The sequence below is a fragment of the Ailuropoda melanoleuca genome, chromosome 6 (genome assembly GCF_002007445.2).
Source record: "Ailuropoda melanoleuca isolate Jingjing chromosome 6, ASM200744v2, whole genome shotgun sequence".
Lineage (NCBI taxonomy): Eukaryota > Metazoa > Chordata > Mammalia > Carnivora > Ursidae > Ailuropoda > Ailuropoda melanoleuca.
In genome coordinates this window covers 119,090,167-119,104,999 of record NC_048223.1, presented here as the reverse complement: position 1 = coordinate 119,104,999, position 14,833 = coordinate 119,090,167, and the positions used below count along the sequence as shown (strand labels likewise).

At 47.4% G+C, this 14,833-nt stretch overlaps 1 protein-coding gene across 1 annotated transcript in view; it reads right to left on the bottom strand.

Moving 5' to 3' along the window:
* Positions 1-6,029: 6,029 nt before the first annotated feature.
* The window catches only part of PLPP4 (phospholipid phosphatase 4), a 251,593-nt gene continuing 242,789 nt past the window's right edge, over positions 6,030-14,833 (bottom strand). Inside the window, exon 7 of the mRNA XM_019795492.2 lies at positions 6,030-6,596. Within this exon, the coding sequence (XP_019651051.2) occupies positions 6,397-6,596 (200 nt within the window). The 3' untranslated portion in view covers positions 6,030-6,396. The remainder of the gene's footprint in view (positions 6,597-14,833) is intronic.

Genomic DNA, 14,833 nt, shown 5'->3' with positions numbered 1-14,833 from the left:
AGCTAGCCTTGAACCCAAGCACAGCCCAGAGCCGACTCTTACCTGTCATGTGCGTGAACTTAATACAGTGTTGTGCCGGCATCTGTTCAAGTCAGCCCCAAAAGGCGGCCCCTGCTTCGGTTTAAATTTCCCCTCTGTCAGCAGCAAGCCATGAGTTCAAGTGTCCTTCTTCTTGGGTCCAGGTGCAGATGTAGGGTAACATGGTGGGCCAGGATGACCAGCTGAAGATAAGAATGTTCTATAAAGTCTGCTTCAGGCAGCAGCAGGCCCAGGTGAGGCATATGAAAGAGCCGCACCTTCAGACACTCTCCAGTGTGTGTGTGTGTGGGAGGGGTGGCGGGGGGTGTACAAAAGCATGGTAAAGGGGGTCTGACTCTCGTTTTAAAATAAGGCTGGGAGGCCCACTTCACAAAACTCCCCTTCCACTGAAGCCAGTGCTGCCCTTTCTGCAGACACATCACCCTCTCTAGCTCAAGGTTATCCTTTGCACCTGGCACACAGGTACGAGCACTATTTTGCCAGAGTTGTTTCCATGTGAACCAGAACATTCTGCAATCCTTAAGAAGCTCCCGAGCCTTTGAGTCTTTCTGTGGCTTTTTCTAATTCCATGCTTTTCTCCAATAATTCCACCTGCTTCCTCTTTCTGGGGTAGCAGGAGGTCCTCCCTGCCCCTTCCTGACTCCTCTCCCTTCCCGGGGTGAGGGGGCCCACACATCTCTCAGTCCCCACCAACCCAACGCTGCCTTTGCTGCGGGCCGGCCTTCCTCTCCCACTGCAGCAAACTTGAGACTTAGTGCGAGCACCTCTCTGAGATAGGAATTCCTATGAAAACAACAGTGACATTTACCACCATATTAAGTCAAGCTTCTTAGAGTGAGGATCTGGGCTCCCTAAGGGGATCAACTGTACCACCGCCTATTGGTGGCAGCAGCCATCAGTAGAGGGATCGCATGTGAGGACTTCAATACTAAGTGATCATCACGGTGTTGCCAGAAAAGCTCTCCTTACGCCAGTTAGAATGGCAACAATTGACAAGGCAGGAAACAACAATTGCTGGAGAGGATGTGGAGAAAGGGGATCCCTCCTACATTGTTGGTGGGAATGCAGGTTGGTACAGCCACTCTGGAAAACAGTGTGGAGGTCCCTTAAAAAGTTAAAAATTGAGATACCCTATGACCCAGCCATCACCCTACTAGGGGTTTACCCCAAAGATACAGATGTAGTGAAGAGAAGGGCCATATGCACCCCAATGTTCATAGCAGCATTGTCCACAATAGCTAAATCGTGGAAGGAGCCGAGATGCCCTTCAACAGATGACTGGATCAAGAAGATGTGGTCCATATATACAGTGGAATATTACTCAGCCATCAGAATGAACGATTACCTAACATTTGCTGCAACATGGACAGCACTGGAGGAGATAATGCTAAGTGAAATAAGTCAAGCAGAGAAAGACAATTATCATATGGTTTCTCTCATCTATGTAACATAAGAACTAGGATGATCGGTAGGGGAAGAAAGGGATAAAGAAAGGGGGGTAATCAGAAGGGGGAGTAAAGCATGGGAGACTATGGACTCTGAGAAACAAACTGAGGGCTTCAGAGGGGAGGGGGTGGGGGAATGGGATAGACCGGTGATGGGTAGTAAGGAAGGCACGTATTGCATGGTGCACTGGGTGTTATATGCAACTAATGAATCATCGAACTTTACATCAGAAACCAGGGATGTACTGTACGGTGACTAACATAATATAATAAAAAAACATTAAAAAAAGAAAGAAAAGCTCTCCTTATTTGCATTACAATGATCCTATAGTCTTCAGGGAGTTCTATAACCCTAGAGTGCTGGCACAGACCCCCCAGGATTTCTGCAGCAACTACAGCGGTCCTGGCCCAACATTACCTTCTTGATTCCCAAGCCATCCCACAAGGTCCTACAAGGTTGCTCTGGTTCCCACTCTGCAGATGCAGACAATGAGGCTCACGGGGATGAAGCCGTTTGCTCAAGGGCTGCCTGGCCCCATTCTGAGTGCTTCCACCTCTCCCTGCAGCACCTGGAGGAGCGAGCATCTCTTGATGACTAAGCACAAGTATGGGGACAAAGCAGGTGTGCAAGGCCCCCGAGGGCATCCATGCCTGTGGTCTATTATCAGTCCGGGGAACCTTCTAGGGCAGATCAGGATACGACGCTGCACCAGAGGAACAGGGCCATCCCCGGGGCTCACCCACCACACAGCATTCGTTGTGTGAAGGTGTCACTCCCATTGTCCCTGGGAGCACTGCTATTCCTGATTATCTCCAGAAGTCCACTAGCAGTCATGACCACATTGCAGCAAGAACTGGCACCAAAAGGTATCAACGAGAATGAGAATGGTCAGTTTCTTCAGTGCAGGACTTCTTAGAGCCTTTAATATGCTATTGTACATTTCGGATCTCTAAGGGGGGGTTAGAATATGTTAACCACCCGTATTGCACTGTACTATATTATACTGTGTTCTACTGCACTGTACTATACCATATCGTATCACACTGTCCTGTATGACCCTGTATTAGGCTATACTAGATTGCATTATACTCTACTGTACACTGTGTATCACACTGCACTGTACTATACTATATACTATATATTGTATAACATATGCCGTATACTCTATACTATATACTGCATATTACATTGCACTCTACCACACTGTATATCATGCTGCATTGAACTGCACTATATTATACTGTACCACATTGTATCATATCATATTGTATTTTCACAAAACCAGACCAGTTCTGCGAAAGTCCCTTGGGAAATGCCAGTATAATACCAGTTATCTCTTCTCTTTTTCTTCCCTCCCAAAAGAAGTTCCCCTGGAATTCTAGTACTAAATCTTCTCTGCACTGGTATAAATCACCCTGAATTTTAACCCTAATTGAGATTGGATTCCTTTGCATTAGGACAGTGATAGTGACGGGTATCAAGGTCATTTTCAAATATGTTAATACTTCTGTTTGACAAGCGCAGGGTCACCATGTCCCCAATCAAGAGGCATGGTGAAAAGAGCCAGCCCCTGCCCATCAGAATTCTAAAGGCATAAATACACACATACAAGGGAAACGCACTCCTCAGAGAAGCACCACATCTTTAAAATTCATGGTAAATTTTACACCGAAATCAGCAACTCACTTTTTCAATCTTAGGAAATGGGGGGGTGTTTTTGTTTTGTTTTGAACGGGGTGGGGGGCAAGAGCAAAATCAAAGCACCACGTCAGGACCTCCTCCTTGTCTGAGCTGCTGCGCTGGGTGTTCTGTTCGGTGTATGCACCAGAGTTTGGAACCACTGGCCACTAGAGACTTGGGGAACATTCCGGTTTAGATTACTAACTGCCAGGAATTCTCTAAAATTTCCAACTGGAGTTTGCATGATGGATGGGCTTACCTTTGCAGAGTCCAGTTTTGGAAAGTTAGGAGTGGAATTTGAACCTTGGTGTTATCAATACAATGTCTGCAAACCCTTTGTAAACAGTCCCTCCAATTCTGGAGAGTGGTGACTGATGAAATGAAAATTCTTTAGATGCAGTTTTCATCATAAGCAACGGAAAGCAACTCTGGTGAGGAAAAAAAAAAAGCGTGTTTCCCAGCACCCCAGAAGCTGAAAAAGCTGGTTACTCTCCTTACTAAGCTCCCTTTACATCTGCAGGTTGCCATACGACACAGTTCTAGCCAATGTAGGCAAAGGGAATTTCTTCTCAGGGGTGCTGGGAAACACTTTCTTCCTTATAAAGAGAGACTCATGAGTACATTTATCTTGTCACATCACTGGGTTCCTTTCTTCCTGCATTTGAGCACGACTGAATGAAGATGTGATTCCTGGGGCTACCGCAGCCACCTCGTGATCATGAGGAGAATATCACCGGCATACTGAAGATAATAGAGCAAGAGGATGGAAAGGGCTGGGGGCCTTTGAGGCCACCTACTTCTCAATTTCTTTTTATACTATTAATAAATCCCTACTGGTCAAGCTGCTTTCAATTGGGTTTTTTATTACTTGCATCCTAAAGCATCTCAGTGGAAATAGCTATCTGATATAAAATCAAGCATTTTTCCATAAGAATGCAGATTCTTGACTTCTCTTACAAAATCAGAAGATCTGGCAACACTGGGCTTGTCTTTCTACCTGGCAGCAACCTGGAACGAAAGACAGCCAGCGCCTTTTACCTGGGGCGTGTGCTCTCTAGGTGTACAAGGCTTCTACTCATCCCACATCCTGACCTGCTCCCTCAGGTCATTCCTCCCCTAGTCCCTCCAGGTGTCTGACCTATGCCTGCTGATCTCTGATTTGATCTGAGCAGGTTCACTCAGGGAAGGAAGAGACGTCTCAGGGACCACAGCTGCCAGGGTGGGATCTGTCTGCACATTGTGCCACCTGCCTTGCCAGTGAGCCTCCACTAGTAACCCCTCACGTCCGGAAGAGATCGGGGCAGAAAGAAATGCCTCCATTCACAGCCATTTCATTAGTGCAATATGGTGTTACTTTGCCTTCATGTTAATAGAGTGTGAAATTAACATATATGGATCGACAAAAACACCCGCCTTCTGTGAACTGACACTGAATTATGGCTCCTGAGAATCCAGCCATAGCTTCCAGTGACGGTGTCCTTTGTCACTTTATAATTCAACAAAAGCTTTGGCATGGCCCATAGTAGGACTTTCCATTCAATTATCAGCATTAATAATGCTCTGTTCTTTGTTACTTTTCAGAATCCTTCCATTGATCTGTAAACATAAGTATTTATATTAAATTTACATTACATGGCCCAGAATCTTAGGTCCTCAGTAATGAAGTGTAACTCTCACTTCGTCCTGCTTGCTAAGCAGAGCTCTGGTAAGTACAGAATCAAACAGTATTTGAAATACATTGGGTGGTTTTGCTTTTTTTTTTTTTTAAACAGTAGCAAAGGATCCTTTTCCGGCATCTTTATTTTTGACTATATTTGAAAATTATAAATGTTTAGTTGAAGCAGAATATTTCATTTTCTAACTTTATATGAATTTTAGCTCTGGATTTTAAATTATGTCTTATACACAGCTATGATTTAGCTTTTAAAGTATATCACATCTGTTTTTAAATGTAAAAGGTCTTCACGAGGTGGCATGTTGCCCTCCAGGGCTGAACGCACAGTGTAGACAGTAGACAGCTGATCGAAAACATCATGGTGGTTCTCACTGGCACCCCAGCCCAGAGCTGCCCAGGAGACAATTTATACAGCCACTTGAGTCTTTCTAGAGGCAGTCTGTGACAGCCCCTGCTGCAAGGTGACAGTCCTTAGCCATCAAAGATGTCCCTCTCCGCAGCAGGCCCAGGGACCTGGAGAACCATGTGTGTGTCTGCTCAGAACCAAATGGAGGGAAGTCTCACTGCCTTGAAAAGAACAAACTGGCCAAGGAGCAGCGTGCCCTGCTCTCAGACTGACAAGCGTTCTCGACTGGCTGAGCGAGAACAGGGCATTCCTGATTCTGTTCCTGTACTTTCCTCCAGAGCCCTGCTACCATGCTGAAATGCCACCGGCCAGACAGGAGTGGGAAGGCGCCACTGTTTGAAGAAGACTTCTAACAGAGTCCTGCAAAATTCAGGTCCTAGAGGGGAAAACTTCTCCCTGGAAGCTGCTTCTTACGGCCAGAGGTCACCCAGCCATTCCCTGGAAAGGATACAGTGTCCCTCCGCCCCCCCCACCCTCAGACAACTGTAGTGACCTCCTCTCCATCCCGGCCCACGGGCATCTTTGTTTTCACAGTATTTGGTGAAAGCCTCTGTGTGAGCTCATTCTAGATTCAATGACTCACAGGCCCTGGAAACACTAAGGCAGCAGCCTCAACCACCAGCTCCATTTCAGGGGCATCTGCCGTGGTAAGCCGCCCTTTCAGAAAGCTTCCAGAGCTCAGCACCTGGAATGATCTACGGCCAGAGCTGGCTTTGGACCTGCTCCCCACCCCGGCCTCGGCCGTGACACACACCGCGTCTCTGAATGACTTCTGCAGCCCTGGACGGCCCACACCCGTCTTCCAGGTGGGGGGCTTTATTATTACGTTTTATGACCATGAGAACACAGGACGGGGGCTGTTACAGCAAACATTTCAGATAAAGGAACGGACCGAGTCACACCCGCCCTGTCCTTGCGGCCTCCTTCCAATATGTCTCTCGGAGAGTCTTCCTGCGTCCTTCCTTTGCAAATTCAAGAGAGTTGAAAAGACACATCTAAAGTAGCAGGAATACCATGAGCAAAATGGAAGCAGAAGGATAACTTTAAGAAACTGATGAGAAACACACTACAGAAAACCTCTTCTATTGCGTCATGATGCCGGGGTGAAGAGCGTGCCCTGGGCTCAGCGTCCATCCTCCTGAGACCCTAGTCATACGGGGCCTTCGGTGATGCCTTCCAGAGGCATGCTGGGCGCGCTGTCAGCGGTGGGCCGCTCGTCTTTCTTCAGGGACGTCGGGACCCGGAGGCTGACGTAGGGTTTGTGACAAGCTGTGTTGGCCAGAGGGGGGTAGTGCTGTCTGTAGCAAATGTATGCAAAAATGAGGCCAATGACTCCACCGACAAAAGAATCTAGGCAGAAAGAGCAAAATGGGAGAAATGTGTTACGATGCATTCAAATGTGGCCAGTTACATCCTCCAGAAAGCGCTCTTCTCACCTGTTGCTGTGAGTGGTTTACTTGCTGGACCCCCTGAGAGACTAAAGGAAAGAGAAACCATGCTGAGGGATAGATCTTGGTGGCCTCGGCAGCTCTTTTCACTTCTAGGACTTAAAGATTCCTTGAAAGTGTTTCCTTGATTCACTCTTAGATCTTTCATACGCACCTGAGCAGCCCAGGAACTCAGATTTGCATTCTTGAATTTTAAAATCAATTCTACGTTCTGGAAGAAGTCCAGCCATCTCTATAGGATCTAGATACCCTGGCGGGGGGCTGTGCTTTCTTATTCTTTAGCAAGTTCCCGCTGGAGGCCTGCAGTACTGCTGGTGAGCTACTGAAACCCATCGGGCGTGCGGTCTCTGCCTCGCGGTAAGTGAATTCCCAGGGAAGAAATACACTTCGGAGTCACAGACAAAGTAAAGAAAACCATTTTATTGTACACTAGGATGGGCAACTCAACAGATCTCTGCTGTGAGAATCCCAATCCCTCCAACGTCTCATCAAGTTGGGGGCAGAGGGGGGCAGGGCAGGCAGGAGGGGGCATCTGCAGGCACAACAGGCCCCTCCACCGGGGGAGGGGACAGCCCCTTGCCCCAGAAGGCGTTCAGCTGATGCCGACAGAGACCCATGAAAGCAGCCCACCCCAACGACCCTCATTTTGTGTGTGTTTAAGTGAGTATGTTGACGCTTTACTGTGTCTACGGATTATTCTTGCCAGAAAGATCCTAGCACAATGGAAGGCCTCCCCTAACAAAAGAAATTTGGGACTCTTTTGAGGGTTGCTACCGTGCTGAACTGTCATTCTCCCATTTGGGGTTTCCACTTCCACATTTACGATCTTGTTGGATTGCATACACGTCTTAGAAGCAAACAGCATCATGAATTCCTGAGTGGGGTCACAAGGCATAATTCTTTTCCTCCTTTTTTAAATTTTATTTTATTTAAATTCAATTAATTAACATACAGTGTATTACTAGCTTCAGATGTAGAGTTCAGGGATTCATCAGGTGCTTATAACACCCAGTGCTCATCACATCACGCGCCCTCCTTAATGCCCATCCCCCAGTTACCCCATCCCCCCTCCTCCCCTCCCCTCCAGCAGCCCTCAGTTTTTCCTAGAGTTAAGAGTCTCTTAAGGTTTTTCTCCCTCTCTGATTTCATATGGTTTCTCCCACAGGTGGAATTTAAGAAACAAAACAGGATAATAGGGGAAGGGAGGGAAAAATAAAACAAGATGAGGCACAATTAATGGGATTAAATCAAGTTCCTCAAAAGGAGCGCTCTTCACATTGCCTGTGGCCAACAACCTATAAAAATGTGCCAGGACTCAAGGGCTCGAGGTTGGAGAGTTGCACGGTTGTTTTGTTCATTTTCTAACCTCAGGGAACAGCCCCATGGGGCATGATTTTTTATTAGAGTCTGAAATGATCCATGACATCTGCATTTGAGCCACTGACTTACTGAACAGACCAAAGAGCAAAACCTACCAATAATGCCATTCGGCTGGCAGTTTTCTAGGGTACGGTATCTCATTAGGTGCACCACTGACCACAGGACATTGAAGCGTCCTGAGCAAATGTTCTCCAGGCTTACTGATGGAGCAGCACGCGAGGGCGAAGCGAGTCCTGCCCATGCTGTTTTCCCATTGAAAGGAAAGAGGGTATCACAGGTCCTCCAGAGTCATCAGAAATAACAAGGGCAATGCAAGGTCCAGGCAAGCTGCCTTCTCAGCAAAGTCATGTGGGGCTTTGTTTATTACAAAGGTGGAGAACAAGATCCAAAAAATGACTTACTTTATGAGGGAGACGGTCATCAAGTGCCTCAAGTGGGCTATTGTTATTTCCATGAAATCACACTCCCATCCTGTGGGGCCTGTGCTGACAGAAAAGCAGGCAGGGGACAGGTGGGCCTTTATTAAGGGAAAAACTGCTTGGGATTGACTTTACCCTAAATATGGCAGCATGGGACTGGAGGGTTCAAAAGGGGAATAAATGGATCTCGGTGTCCCTGAAGCACAAAATATTGGAGTCTCCTTACTCAGCATCAATGCCCTTCCATTCCACCCACGTCTGTGTTCCCCACGGGTATCAGGTGTCCAGCGTCACGTCCATCCCTAGAGCACGAGGCTGAACAGAACAGACACCTCACAGTCTCAGGGGCCAGATGGACACTAACTAATGACAGCCTTATCAGTGAGCCACAGCCCTGATACATGCCACGAAGGAGAAGCGTGGGTCTGTGAGACTGCCCGGCGGAGTAGCCTCGGCTAGTGGGGTCGGACGGGGCAAGTTTCACAGAGGACGCGCCCACCACAGGCCAGTGGTGCAGGATAAGCAGGCGTGAACCGGGGGGAGTGGGAAGTGGAGACAGGGGGGACACCTGCAGTCTTCCGGGCAGAGGAAAGAAGGAAGGGGCTTGGCAAATTGGGGAAGCAGGAGGAAGGACCATCTTTTACCAGAGGGCTGGTCTCTTTATAATTCTGTAGGACATAAGTTGACCATCAGGTAGTCCCTGTACCCTTAAGCTCTGTGGACCGCTCAGCATGGACCAGGGACCCCGCTGGCTTTCTGGGAGACTGTCTGTGCACACTTCTTAAGCCATCCCTACCACTCAGTGCTGACATCCCTTTGACGGCCTTCCCCATCTTCGTTTCCCAGAGCCCAGCAGTTACCACTCAGTAAACGTTGGGGGCACTGAGATGCGCCAAACCACACTGACAAGAGGCACTAAAGAACTGACATCACCAGAAACCAAAAGCCCCACGTTGTGCGAACCCTTGTATGTGCAATGCCTGGAATAAGGAAATCCATGGAGGAGAGAAAGATTAGTGGTTGCCAGGGGCTGGGGTCGGGGTTTCTCTCTGGGGTGAAGAAAAATTTCCAGAATTAGATAACGGTGATGGTTGCACAACTTTGAATATACTAAAAAGCACTGAATTGTGCATTTTTTAAAAGAGATGAATTCTAAGTTACGAATTATACCTCAACAAAGTGGGAGGAGGAAAACAACACTAGATGGGCTCCGATGGTAGCAGAAAGAGGGATAAACTTTGAGTCCGTCAACCTGGATTTGAATCTTATTTATAAAATGGGTACGACCCCCACCCCCTTCTCATGAGGTCAAAGAACAGGAGAGGATCTCACCGGGTCCAGTACCTACTGGCCATGCTCGCCTGCTCTGGCACAAACAAGCAGAAAGGCTTCTGAAGATGCGCTGTCAAGGCCCCTGGGGGAACACATCCCTCTCTGTCACCATGGCAACATCCACTATCACTGAAGCTGGCTTGACTTGGGAACTTGTATGCCTTGGGCTCTATGACCCAGAACAGTACGGTAAAAATCGGCTCTGACAAACTCAACAACTCCACATGATTGCTCCTGTTCCTTTCATTCTACTACTAGTGAAGCTTTCTGTTTTTGTGACTTTGAGTTTCTATGAAAGAACTTCCATAGCACAGAAGATCCACGATCCATCTGGCATACCAGGAGCCGGAAGGGCGGCCACCATGTCTGTCTTCCTCAACACCACACATCCAGGGATGAATATGCCTGGGACACAGGCATGAGAGACATAATGAATGTTTAAAGTCTAATTTTTTTGTTCATTTTTAAAGGGAAAGAACTTACAGAGAAAAGGTTAATTTTAATAAACCGCCCCCCCCAAAATTTTAATAAAACCAGTGTGAAGAAAAAAGATACTAGTAAGAAAGAAACATGATTTAGTAAAACTCAGTCATTCATTCATTCGTTCAACACATTTATTGGGCACTATTTGGAGCTGCATTGTGTCCCCCACAAAAAAGATAAGTTGAAGTCCTAACCCCAGTACTTCAGAACGTGGCCTCATTTGGATATAGAGTCTGTACAAGGGTCATCAAGTTAAATGAGGTCATGAGGGTGGGCTCTCATCTAATATGACTGCTGTTCTTATAAAAGGGTAAATGTGGACACAGACACCGACAAAGATGATGTGAAGAAACACAAGGAAAACACTGGAGGTGGAGATTGGAGTGTTAACACCATAAGCCAAGGAACATCTGGGGCCACAGAAGATGGAAGAGGCCCGGGAGCATCTTTTCCCTACAAGTGGCAGAGGAAGTGTGGCCCTTCTCACACCTTGATTTCAGACTTCTAGCCTCCAGGACTGTGAGACAATTTCTGTGGCTCTAAGCCACTGGGTCTGTGGAACTTTGTTACCGCAGCCTAAGGAAACTCACGCAAGTACCTACTATGCGCCATGCCAACAACAGACAAAAATCCTTGCCCGCATGGAGGTCAGACTCTAGCGGAGTTCCCCAACTACGGACCACGTGAACCATTTTGTTCCACATTGTCCACAGCTGTTTCCACATTACTACAGCCAGATGCAGGAGTTGCCACAGAGACTGCACAGCCCACACAAAGCCTAAGATATTTGCTGTCTGACCCTTTACAGAAAAAGTTTGCAGACTTCTGTTCTAGTGGATAAGGACAGACAATAATCAATATGCCGTAAACTACTCAGTTCGTTAGACAGTGACAGACGAGCAAGATGAGAGTGACAGGAGAGGGGAAGAAGGGCTGCAGTTTCAAGAGTGGTCATCACAAGACTTTTTCACCCAGAAGGTAACACTTGAGCCAAGGTTAGGACGGGGCAGGGAACGAGGCACACCTCCAGAAGGAGTCAGATTCTGGAAATATTTTGAACAGAGGAGCCTACAAGAGAAACCAGAGAAAATGAGAGAAAGTAGAGGGGAGAAGGATCGGAGTGACATGAAGCCAGGTGGCCCATCGATGAGCCTTGTGAGAGCCAACATCCATCTTCCCTTGGAACTGAGCAACAGGGGAAGGCCAGGGCTAACCTGGAGGCAGAGAGGGCAGAGGGCCTGACTCACACTCCCTTTGGCCTGGCCCAAAGTGCCATCCAGTGGGTTCTGAGGGAGGGAGGCAGACAATCAGGGGCTGCAGATGGCCCCAGCCCTCCTGTGGGGACACCAAGGATAGGAAGGCAGAGGTAGGCAGACTCATAAGGAGTCGAGGCTGAGAGGCTCCAAGATCCTAAGCAACATCTGGCAGCTGATGTTGAATGTGAATACAGACCCTGCCGCAGAGGGCAGCCGAAGGTGGAGGGAAAATGAGTTAAGACCAGTTCACTCCAGATGGAGAATATCCCTGGGAGAATATCAGTGTTTCTGTTTTACTCAAGGCTGGTGGGGTTCTGGTAGGAACAGTAATAAAGTTCCAAGAGCTCCTTTTCAAGTCACTTTGTTCAGAAAATCTAGAGACTGCTTCTGACAGCCCAAGTAAACACCTGGTTAACAGAGGGTGTCCCTCAACTGTCTGTGTGTGTATGTGTATGTGTGTGTGTCTGTGTGTGTGTTTGTGTGTGTCTGTGTGTGTGTTTGTGTGTCTGTGTGTGTAGGGGAGCAGGGGGAGCAGCCTCTTCCTGGCTCTTTACTGTGGCACATGAATCATCCAGCAAAGTACCCTCCTTCCCCAACTACCTCATCTGAAGGGCTGAAAATCGCCCAAAGTCGGGTAACTACACAAAAATTCATTTCGAATCACAAACCCTTCACCGCCTAGTCAGGGAAACGTGGCGAAGTCAGTGGCAGCCCCCTTGAACACTTCAGCCCCATCAAATATGGCGTCTGTGACCGCCATGGATGCTTTCTAATCTCGGGCTGGGTGGGAATGAAGGACCGTTTCCTCCCTTGAGACCCATTCTTCTGTATTACATTCAGAGGGAGATGTTCTTTCTTAGAGTGAAACCCCGCACAAGTACCCAGGGCTGCTTAAAATGACCTTATGATCACAGAAGCCAGTGTTGGTTGGAAGATTACTCCCGAAGGCGGAATTGCATGAGGAGAGCCTAGATCCAGATGTAGGAATGTGAGGGGCCGAGGGAGCTCATGATGATGTCCACTCATATAACAAACAATACATTCCTGGCACTCCTGTAACTCTTCACTGACTAGAAATCATAAATACGCAAGCCTAGGAGTTGAGACAGACGTGAGTTGAATAAGAAGCTCTTTCTCCACATTTTTCTCCGTGTATGTTTTTCTTAGCGATGGGAATTCTACAAGTTTTAACTCTTGGAAACACATGGCAAATTACAAAGGTCAACATCTTTGTGAGGTGCTGGGCTTGGCAGTCAGCATCACCCATGAAACTCTGTAGCTTCCAGTTGGCCTCAAAGCGGGCATGTCACAAAAACATGGAGACTCTCGGCCTAGTATACAGCCTCAGGACTGAAGCCTCTGGCTTCATTTCTGCACAAGTCCTGCTAAATGTTTCACATGCCCCTTCCTGCCATGGCCTGTGCCCTCCATTTTCTTCACTTAATAAAACAACAGGCTTGTATATTTGGAGTGGAGCTGGGAAGGCAGGAAAGACAAGAAGGGTGTTGATAACAGAAAATAACCATGATAATGGAAAGACAGAGGCATTTGGGATTATAGGCTATTTACTGGATAAGAATATATAATCGAGAAATTGGATGTACTTCTATATTAGACACAGTTGCGTAAGTCAAAATTGAAATGCAGTCATAAAAATCTCATAATATTAATGGTGTTAACTAAAGTCTATAATGAGAGGGATTTGGGTTTTGCTGATGCCAATGGGGCTCGGCATGGATTCTCATCGCGACGGGAGGTGCCTGCCCACGGTCACTGGGCAGCTCAGTCTGAGAAGAAAAACAACTTATTTCCATCAGGCATCCTGCCTCAAACACCCACCCACACTGTCCATCCCTTCTCCAAGCTGGAAACCATGGAGGCCTCCCTGACTACTCCCTTAATGAGTGAGTGTTCAATGAATAAAATTTCCCACTCATTAAACACTGCTGCTTCTTAACATGTAATAAGGAGGAAAAAGATGGCTCTGAGGTACACCTTAGACCAGGGTTTCTCAAGCTTAGCAGAAGCCATCTGGGACCGGGTAGGTCTTTGCTGTGAGGGAGGTGCTGTCTTGTAAATTGTAAGAGGTTTACCAGAAACCCTGGCTTCTCCCCACCAGGTTCCAGGAGAAACCACCACTACCACCACCCCCCAGTTGTACAAACCAAAAAGATATCTGCAGATATTGCCAAATGTCCCTTGGAGGTACAGTCACCCCCTGTTGAGACCCCTGGTGTAGACAGTGACAGATGGCCTCACAAAAGGGAATTCAGGTAAAATGAGCCAGACCCATTTCAGAGCCCATTTAAGAGGCCAAGGAAAGGCACACTCCTCTCCTGGCTGATTCTGGGGACATACACGGAACAGATGACACAGGTGAATTGGTACTTGGGCCACATCGATGACCTATAACAACCCACATACATTCAGTTGAGCCTGTAGGAGTCTACCATGACAGCTTTGGTTCGCCCCTCCAGTATGGCCCTAAACATCCCTGAACACAAATTCTCTTGCTTTGCTTTCCTATCAGCCCACAGAGCATTAATATTCTCCCCCTACAGCTCCAAGTTCCCTTCTGTGGCAGCTGGATAAGACGGGTCGGAAGGCCCATGGCCAGCAGGCCTTCAACCACCAGCTGCATCATGAGTCCCCCGCTTCCATAAAGCCTGGGACTGTGATTCTTCTTCCTTTCGTGATGTACCAGCCACAGCAAGGTAATGAGTAAAAAACCAATCAGTATTTAAGAGAGGCCAGTCTCCTGTCTGAGGGTGCCAGGACGAGATCACTACACAAAGGCCCTTACTGCCTTCCAAGATAAAGCAACGCTCTACTCGAATATGAAACCCTTCATCAGTTCTCAGATTCGAAGTGACTGAATGGAACTGCAAACCAGGGACCCAGAGCTTACACTCAGACCATGTTCCCAAATGCGTCTGCCTCTAAATCAGTTGTCTACGAACACAACCCATCCTTCTCTAGAAACAATGCATGAAGCAACAATAATGCTAACTGGCGTTTGTGTAATGTTTTCATTTACAAAGTACATGCAGATCCATTATTTCATTCAGTCTATAAAATAGCATGTGAAATATTTGGGGATTATTGTTCCCAAGTTCAGAAGAAGAAACTACAGCTCACAAGGGATCAATGAAAAGCAGTCCATAAAACATGAGCCAGCCCGTACTATTGTTCATGGGGAAATGCCCCCATCATGGGGGCCGTCATGATGCTGTCGGAAAATAGCCCCGGGTGCCGTGGGTATGCCTTGG